The following is a 10,004-nucleotide window of genomic DNA, read 5'->3' on the forward strand; positions in this document are numbered from 1 at the left end:
TCTGTGCTGCTGTGTATCCCTGTGGGGTGTGTGTGTATGTGTCCCTGTGTGTCTTTGCGTGGCTGTGTTTCTCTGTGTGGCCCCGTGGACCCTCAGCTCCTAAGCCCTGCTCCCTGTCCCTGCCCCAGTTGGTAAACATAACCTGCCAAAATATTTTCTTTTTTTTTTTTGTCTTTTTTTGTGTTTTTTTTTTTCAAGTTCAAGAATCCCCAGTAAAAATTCTCCACGAGGTCTTTTTTCCCTTTTTACAAAAATAGAGTTTTTCTTCCCCTCCCACCCCCCCTTTTTTTCATTGTGTTTCTGTTTCCAGCCCCTCCCCCTGCCCCTCACATTCCACCAAGGGGCTCTGGGCCAGGGATGCCCACACCCCTCTCACGTTTCGCTTTTTTGGGGATTTTTAAACCTGTTCCCCCCTCTCAGGCTCACCTAGGTGTTGGGGAGGCCTGGGCAAGGGGGCCTGGGAGGGCACCCCCAGCACCCCTTCCCCAAGCCATCCACAGAGGGTGGTTGAGGGTGGGCTGGGGGCACATCTCTGCTTTCACTTTAGCCGAAAAAGGAAACAAAAACCTTCACCGTGAACAAAACCAAGACGAGAGAGTGAACAGCCCAGCCTGGGGGGGAGGGGCAGGAGGACGGGGTGGGGGACCCCCAGGAGCCCTCCCATTCCCTGCAGACCCTCCCACCGAGTGCTCACCCTGTGGCTTCTGCAGGGACACGGGGCCCTCGTGCCGTCCGTGGTCTGCCTGCGCTGTCTCTCTCGGGCCCCTGTCTCTCTCTCTCTCTCAATCTCTCTCTCTCTCTCTCTCTCTCTCTCTCAATCTCTCTCTCTCTCTCTCTCTCTCTCTCTCTCTCTGTCTCTGCTGCCCGGGAAGGGTGGGGAGGGCGGCGGTGGCTCAGGCCTTGTGCTGTTTGCTGGTCTTGAAGGACACCTGCAGCACACGCTCGCCCAGGCGGTAGCCGTTGAGGCTGGCGATGGCCATGGCCGCCTCGTCATAGTTGGTCATGGTGACGAAGCCGAAGCCCTTGCACTTGTTGGTGGTAAAATCGCGGATGACCTTGACATTGGTGACTGCCCCGAAGGGCCCGAACAGCTGCCACAGCACACTCTCATCCGCCTCCGGAGACAGGTTGTACACGAAGATGCACCAGCCAGCGCCCGCCGCGCCCCCCGACAGGCCCACGCCCGCGAGGCCGCTCATGCCGTCAATGGCGATGGGTGAGAACCTGGCGATGAGCGACAGGGGACTACTTTGGGGGTCACGCGGGCTCTGCCCTTACCCCCGGCATGCCCCCTGACCCTGTCATGACCTCTGACCGTGAGGAGACCTCGGGACTATGTGACCCCTGCCTTGGCCCGGTGACCTCCATCTGTGACTCCGCCTTAAGCCCCAGACTCTGAGCCACTCTGATACACCAGTCCCCAATCTCCATCCTGACCTGGAGCCCTGTCCTGACCTCTGACCCTCCCTGAACGTTAGGTCCTCACCTGCGATCTTGCCCTGAGCCCCTATCCACCCCGACTCCCTGACCTTGGACCCTACCTGGTCCTCAGCCCTGTTGACTCTGACCCCCTCCCCACACCTGGCCACCACCCTACCCTTGACGCCTCTTCCCACCCAACTCCTGCCCTCACCCCCACTCGGGCACCACCCTGACCCCGTCCTTGGCAATGCTGCCCCTTTTGCCCCATTGGCCATCCTGCCAGGCGGAGGCCCACCCGGAAGGGCAGCGCTGGAACCAGGGTGCAAGCGAGGCCTTTAAGCGCGCCCTCTCGTTATTCAGGTCTCAGCTCAGCTGTCACTTCCCTGGAGTGGCCTCCTTTGACTCATAAAGTGGCCACCTCCTCCCTCTGGCCCTCTCTGGCCTTTTCCTATGTATGTATGTATGTATGTATGTATTTTTTGGCCTCACCACGCGGCATGTGGGATCTTAGTTCCCTGACCAGGGATCGAACCCGCACCCCCTGCAGTGGAAGCTCAGAGCCTTAACCATTGGACCACCCGGGAAGTCCCCAGGCCTTTTTCTATTTAAATCATGTATTTATTCTCAGCTCCATCTTCCCTGCAAGGTTCTATTCCCTCGGTGTCCCGGCCCAGAACAGCTCCCAGCACCAGTAGGCCCTCGGGGGGTGGGGGTGGGGTCTGTGGAGTGGACGAATGAGTGAAGGGGCATTGGCTCCCTGCCTTCCTGAGCCATTCATTTGATCACTGGGCTCACTCCCTCCTCCTGGCCTTTGCACAAGCCGTTCTTGCTGCCAGGAACTCCAGTTCTGCTCTGGCCCTGTCTCCTGAGTGATGTCTCCGCTGGATCCTTATCACCCCGTCTCCTGCCCCCTTCACAGCCCAGATCACGGTTCATCTGTCTCCTTCCCCAGTGGACTGAAATAAGTAATAACAGTAACCATAATCACAAGAGACACTGCCTTTTAAAATGAGTGGGGCTGCACTCCGTGCCAAGCACCATGCTCAGTATCATTCCATCTCCACCAGGGGCCAAGTCTGGCCGGGCCACGCTGGGTCCCCAGCCCAGAGCCAAGCTCCTGGCACTCAGCATGTGCTCAATAGCTCTTGATGCTATAAACACGGGGACCTTCAGAGGATCAGGGATGTGGACAATGGAGCGGGTGGGGGGGCCTCAAGGTCCACCCCCAGCTATGAGGCAGAAGGGGGCATTCTGTGACCCTCAGCAAAGATGATCAACAGTGCCCAGTGGGGGCACAGCTGTGACCCGGGCAACACTGCCTGCCTTTCAATGGGGTGGAGGAGGCCACAGACAGGCCCCCCAGATCCAGATTCTGTAGTAGCACTTTCTAGGCATTTAGTAGGCTCAAGAGCCCCCAGATCTCTTAATGGCCACACTATGCCCAGACAGGGGTGGTCCTGGGGGGTGAGGTGGGGGAGGGGGGCCATAAGGGCAAAAGGGTCCAAGGAGGGACAGCGAGGGGCTGGGGGCAGCGGGGCGGGGGCACTGTTACCTCTTGACTCCGTAGGCCATGTTGAGCAAATTGTCCAGCCTGTGGAGGCAGAAGGGGTGGTCACTGGTGGCTTCTGGGCACACCCCCGGCTGTGACGCCGGGCAGCCAGCCTGCCCTCCCCGCCCCCACCCAGCCATCCAGCAGTGCCAGCCCTGCCCCCCGCCTGCCTGCTCCCCGCCAGGCTGGACACCGCCTGGCACGGAACCGTGGTCACTCGGGCACCGCCTCTTGCCTGCCCTGCTGCTGCCCAGCCTGCACTGGCGTCCTCGTCCTCCCCCTCCCGGCCACCCAGCCCTGCTCGCCTGCCCCCGCACCCCCCAATCCGGGGCTTGGGTCCCGAGAAGGGAAGTCTCTTCTCCAAAGTGCCTGGGCCAGGCAAGTGACAATGCCTCTCTGAGCCTCAGGGTCCCCGTCCGTAAAATGAGGACAAGTTCTGTCCTCACGGGGTCGCTGCGCAGAAAAAGTAAGGGTGCCTGGCCAGCAGGGAGCTGAAGCCACGTGCCCTTGGCGGGGTTGGGGGAGGGGGTGGCTTGGCAGTCAGAGTTGGGCCTGGTCAGGTGATTCTAAAACTACTGACGCCAATAATGCCACTCTTAGTGGCCTGCACACATTGAGCGCCTGCTGTATACAAGGGTCTGGCCTCAGCACCTGACAGACCCCCACGTTTCCCCTTTCGCCCTGGTTTCTCTCCGCCCTGCAGGAATGGGGTTCGGCGAGGGCACCTGCAAGCCTAGGGCACCCGGCCCTGGGGGTCTGGGACGTCTGGGGGGCAGGGAGCGGCAGGGGGCTCACCGGAAGCGCTGTGTCTGATGGTGCAGGGGGCCTGCGTAACGCCTGGCGGAGGACTGGTAGAGGTGAGTGAGCAGGGCCTGCCCGGTCTTCTGACTCGGGTTGTTGGCAAACTTGACCGTGATGGGCTCGGCCGCACCCAGCGGCTTCTGCCCGTTCAGTCCTTTGATAGCCTCCTCAGCCTCGATCCTCTTGTCAAAGCGGATGAATCCCACACCCCGAGAGACACCTGCGGTGGCGCGAGGGCGTCATGGGGACCCGCCCCCTCCTGCGTGACCCCGCCCCCCTCCTCGCTGCTATTTCCGGTTTCTCCACTCTGGTCCCACCTGGGTGCCTTAGCCCAGTGACCGCCACCCCCACACCCGCCACGTGCACTCTCCCCGGCAGCCTGACCTGTGACCTGGTCCACCAGGATGCGAGAAGTGATGATGCGGCCGTACTGGGAGAAGAGCTGCTCCATCTCTTTCTGGCTCATGGTCTTGGGGAGCCCGCTGACGTACAGGTTCGCATCCCGGATGGAGGCGGAGCTGGGTCTGGCATAGGACACCTGGGGGAGGGGGTCAGGCGGACAGGGGTGAGGGCAAGACCCATTTCAAATGGGGAGGGAGAGGCCACATTCAAGCCGCCACTGAGCAACAGAAATCCCTCATCCGTTTATTCAACAAATACCGCGAGTAGTCACCATGGGTGGTGGGTGGGGTCAACCAGGGCTTGGGGGAGGGGATGTGGCTGTGACCAAGACAGCGTGGCCCTGCCCGCGTAGAGCGGTGAGAGGGACCTGTCATCCGAGGAGGTCAACGGAGCTGCGCCCTTGGGGTCACATGTCTCCCTGAGGGCCTCAGGGACCCTCACATCTCTAGCTCATGTTCTCAGGCTGGATATTCCATCAACATTGACACGTCCCACACCCTTGGAAAGTGGACCTGGGATGCTGGTCCCTTCTCTTCCGGACTACACTGGGCCCCTCAGATTTTCAGCGCCCAGCTCAACCCTGACAACTCCCAAATGTCCGAGCCCAGCATGGGCCTGGCCCCTGAGCTGCACACCTGCGTTGACACCTGCCTTCAGGTACCCCACGAGGAGGCCTCATGGGGGATCACACTCAGCACCCCTGACTTGCCCTAACTCAGTAATGACAGTTCTGTCCTCCTGGGTGCTCAGGTCCCCAGCCTCGGGTTGTCCTCAATGCCTGTCTGTCACACCCGCATCCAACCACCATCCATCCTGTCAGCTCCACCTTCCTCATTATCATCTGGATAGAATTCACACACTTCTCCCCATTTCCACTGCCCTACCATTGCTCACCCAGACCAGTGCAGCAGTCTCTGCCCTGGTTCCCTGCTCCACCCTCGCCCCCCACAGGCTGTTCCCCCCCACAGCAGCCAGGGGGCACCTGTGAGCATCTGAGCCAGGTCACATCCCCCCTCTGCTTAGAACCCTCCGTGGTTCCCACCTTCCTGAGTTAAAGTGCTTCCCGGGGCCACAAGGCCCTTCACGACCTGCCCCATTACCCCCCCACCCTCATCTCTGCCCACTGTCCCCCCTCCACATCTCTATTCCAGGCACACGGGCCTCCTCCACATTCCCCAAACACACTAGGTGTGCTTCACCCTCAGGGCCTTTGCATTTGCTGTTCGCTGTGCTTGCAACTCTCTTCCTTGTTTTTCTTCTCCAGGTCTCAGTTGAAATATCCTTCCTGTCCTTTCCCATCTGAATTTGGTTCTCCACCCTTATCCCTGTTACTCTCTGTCAAAGCCCTTCTCTCAGCTGTGAATTAGACACGTTTCAGTACGATCCTTCGATTCATGTCATTAATTATGGTCCAGCCCAACAATGAAACTCTCTGCAGCTGTTTAAAAAATGGTGGACGTGTATATTTATTTCCCCGAAACAGTGGTGAGTATTGTAAAGTGGGGGAAAGAAAAGTCCATTTACAGAGCAGTGAGTATTGTGTGACCCCATCTCATTGTGTGTTTATCAATGTCCTGGAAACATGGTCTGGAGGGCCCACCCCTAAACGCTAACAGGGTGACCTAGAGCTGGTGGGGGAGGCGAGGTGGGATAAGCTCCGTTCCCCCTTATTTCTGCTGATGTCTATTTTCTGTTTCTTCTAAATTAACCTCTGGGTAGATGGGGGTCATTGTAAAGGGTCTGGCTTTTGTTTGGGGTGGTGAGTTGTGAGGGCATATTACTTCATTAGAAATAGCTAATTAAAAAATGAACAAAATGAATAAATTGGGCCAAGGGCGGAGGGGGTGAGGGTGTTCATGGGGTGGGGGCAGGGGGATTCTAATTGACGCAATTGTGCACACCTGGGGTCCTCCAGAAAAAACGACAAACACCACAGCTGCTATTATTTCTGTAATAATAATTAAAACTCATGGCCATGCATTTGATGGTTTCCACTCTCCCCTACCCCGTGGGGCTCTGAGTTTTGAGGGGTGAGGACTTGTTGATGGATTGTAGCTGGGGGACAGGGGAGGGGAGTCTCAGCTCCTGGGTGGGTTTTGGGGTCAGGGGTCATCTGAGGCACAGAGTAAGTGTTCAGGGGCCTTTCCCGTCCTTCCATGACATGGGCTGGCCCAGGTCCCTCACCTGGTATGGGCTCCTCCCACACCCCCTCACTAGGATGGGGCCTGGCACACGATGAGTGGCTGGAACTATTTTGGGCAGACTCTGCTGGAACACGTAGTCAGGACCAACCACACACCACAGCCAGCCAGGCAGATGCACACGCACGCACATACACACACACAGAGGGCCACGCTGTGGTATTCACTGCACAGCTATGGTGACTACATCAGCAGGAGGGTGACACAAGGCCACCACCACATTCACGGTGACTCTGGGGGTCTGGGATAATTGCAGTAAGAGTTGCAGAACCACACACCTGTCACACCACCACACAAGCCCTCAGTGTCACACACGTTCCATCCTGAATGGGGCACAAGTAGACACACCCACACAACTTCACCGTAACACACAAACACCCTGTCACAGCCAGACACACCCATGCAGCCCCACCAGGTCACAGCTGGAGTCACAGTGCATCACAAACACCTGTCAAATAAACACCACGTCTCACAGACACAAGGTGACACACCCTCGTCTATAACAGCCAGACCCACATGATAACAGCCACTCACATAGCCACGGGGTCCCACAAACACCACGTCTTATAGCTCAGGGTCCCCCCCAACACACGCACCACATCACACGCACACAGTGGCCCTCTGGGTCATACAGTTCATCACTAGGGTCCACTCTCACAACCTGGGGGCTTCTGGGTCTACTTGGCCATGGAGGGACCCATCAGGCCCTTGTCAGCCTCCACACCAGGGATAGGAAGAGATTCCGGCACCTCTGTTCCCATGGCGAACTGGGGGCCAGATGGGCGTCCTCCCCAGCCCAGCCTTCCCCAGGGTTCAGGAGCAGATTTGTGGGGCGGAGCCCAGACACCCACAGGCAAACCTAGAGAGGGGGTTTCCATGGTGATTCCCTGCACCCCCCACGGCCTCCCGGGAACCTGGGCTCGCAGGGTCCCAGCTGCAGCTGCTGAGAGGGGAGGTCATGGGGCGAGGGGCATTGTACAAAGGTGGGGGAAGGGCCCACCCCTAATCCCACCCTCCCAGACCCTAGTTAGGCTCCAGATGGCAGATGGGCCCCCACCTCTCCCCCATTTCCATGACAAAGGCAAGGAGAGGGCTGCCCACCAGACCCTGGTCACTCTCTCCTACTGCTGAGGGGGTGGGTACCTCCAGGGCCTGGCTGAATCCTTGAGTTGCCGGAGAATGTGGGGCTGATCATCTCGCCATTGACAAGAGAGGAAACTGAGGTTCAGAGAGGCAGAGCCATTGGCCCCAGGGCCCCAGCCAGAAAGCCTTTGGGGATTGATTTGAACCCCTTAGGGGATGAGCCATGGGGGAGGATGGGCAGCAGTGGGGGGAATGGATGTATGGGGAGGGTATGGTCGTGGGGGACTGGGTGGCCGTGAAAGGGTCAGTCCAGGTGGGCGGTAATAAAGAGGAAATGGGCACAGCCAAGATGGGAAGTCACAGGGATGGGTGGCAGTGGGGAACGAGGGCGCTGACCTTGATGGTCTTCGTCTGCAGTTTGAGGCCGTTGAGGGTGTTGATGGCTTTGTCTGCATCGTTGGGGTCAGAGTAGTTCACAAACCCGTAGCCGAGGCTCTGCCCTGCAGGCAGGACCAGGACAATGACCTCCCTGGACCTGCCAGTGTCCTCCGAGACCCAGGCCTGAGAGACTGACCACCCCCCTCAAGGTTATGAGAACCAAGATTCGAACCTTATTTGTTCCCCCAGAGCACTACCATATCCCGAGGACAGCTTAGACCCCCCAGGGTCCCACCTGCTCCCATCACCTCCCACCTGGGGTCACACCTGTCTCTACACCACACCTGTACACCTGAGGCTACCACCTCTGTCCCCTATCCCCACCCCCCACCTGCCAGCAGCCACACCTGTGATCTTGTCCCGAACCAACTTGCAGGACTCAATGTCACCAATGCTGCCGAAGAGACTTTTGAACTCATCCTGGGTCATGTTCTGGGGCAGGTAGTTGACGATGAGGTTGGTCTTGCTGTCATCACTGGCTCCGTTTGTACCAAGGAGTGGCCCGTTGGGCAGGGCCGGGCCAGCCGGGCCCCCCGCCACCTGAGACTCCATGGCCCCGAGTATCTGCTGGAGACAACAGGCCGCACCCACTCATGGCCCAGTTCCCACACCAGGGACCAGTGGGAGTGAGGAGGGGCTTGGTGGTGACAGATCAATCAGGTCTGCATAGGCTTGAACATACAGAGGGGATAAGGTATTATTCTTATAGCCCCTTCCACTTCTTGAGCACTGGGCAAAATACTTTACAGGTGATTTTACTCTGAAAAAGTCCATATATTAATGCCATGTATGCCCATTTGCACGTAGGCTTGCCTATTTATCTAAAGCAAGTCTGCATTTTTAGAATAATGAAATTAATCCTTTGTATTCAGAATAAGAATTCCAACGTTTTTATTAGCTTTGAAGCCCTCATAATCCCATCTCTGACCATGTACTTCACTCTTCCCACCAAATGTAATTCCTATCCCAAATGTGTTAATATTTCTTTTGCTTCATGCATAATTTACCCCCACAGGTTTTCCACTGAGCCATTTTGGGTTTTTTATGTATATCATAATAACACCTGCAAATATAATGACAGTTTTATTTCTTTATCTCCAATCTATACCTGTTATTTATTTTTCTTGTCTTATTGCAGGGGCTACATTGTGACATTGGCTTCTTTATTCTTAACATTAAAGGAAATGCTTTAAACATTTCACAGCTAAACATGATCTTTACTATAGGTTTTTTGGCAGATGGCCTTTATCAAGTTAAGAATGTTTAATTTTATTCCTAGTGTCTTAACAAGATTTTTTTTAAGGAGTGGATATTGAATTTTATTGAATATCTTTTTCTGCATCTATTGAGATGATTTTTTGCTTCAATATTTTTTAACAGATAGGGAAGAGGGCTTTTTATTTTTATTTTTAAAAATTAATTAATTAATTAATTTATGGCTGCGTTGGGTCTTCGTTGCTGTGTGCGGCTTTCTCTAGTTGTGGCGAGCAGGGGCTACTCTTGGTTGCGGTGCGCGGGCTTCTTATTGTGGTGGCTTCTCTTGTTGTGGAGCATGGGCTCTAGGCACGCGGCTTCAGTAGTTGCAGCATGCGGGCTCAGTAGCTGTGGCTTGAGGACTCTAGAGCACAGGCTCAGTAGTTGTGGTGCATGGGCTTAGTTGCTCTGCAGCATGTGGGATCTTCCCGGATCAGGGATCAAACCTGTGTCCCCTGCATTGGCAGGCGGATTCTTAACCACTGCACCACCGGGGAAGCCTGCTTTAATATGTTAATGTAATAAATTACATTAATTGATTTTCCAATATTAAGTCAACTTTCCTAAGCTAAACTCAACTTGGTCATGTTGCAGTTTTGTTTATATACATTGTTTGATTTGCCAAATTTTTTATGGTTCTTTGTTTAGGATTTTTAACCTCTATATTCAGGAAGATATGCTTTTTTAAAACTTAATTCACACAGAGGCTCAGGTAGAAGTTTATTATGCTATGACAAATAAGGAATTTGAAGCTCCGAGATGTTAAGGAACTTGTTGAAGTCACACAGCATATCAGTGGTGGCACTGGAATGCAAATGCAGACCTGTCTAGACCTGAAGACCACTCTACCATTC

The 10,004-nt window shown here is 55.6% G+C and overlaps 1 protein-coding gene across 1 annotated transcript; it reads right to left on the reverse strand.

The window, feature by feature from the left end:
• Window positions 1–893: 893 nt before the first annotated feature.
• On the reverse strand, window positions 894–8,448 carry ELAVL3 (ELAV like RNA binding protein 3; the record flags this gene model as incomplete). The annotated part of the gene is made up of 6 exons (XM_079701974.1): window positions 894–1,245; window positions 2,975–3,013; window positions 3,767–3,992; window positions 4,157–4,310; window positions 7,855–7,958; window positions 8,244–8,448. The coding sequence occupies 6 exons, from the start codon at window positions 8,446–8,448 to the stop codon at window positions 894–896; spliced, it is 1,080 nt and encodes a 359-aa protein (XP_079558100.1).
• Between the last annotated feature and the right edge of the window lie 1,556 nt (window positions 8,449–10,004).

The sequence above is a fragment of the Hyperoodon ampullatus genome, assembly GCF_949752795.1.
Source record: "Hyperoodon ampullatus genome assembly, chromosome: 4".
Lineage (NCBI taxonomy): Eukaryota > Metazoa > Chordata > Mammalia > Artiodactyla > Ziphiidae > Hyperoodon > Hyperoodon ampullatus.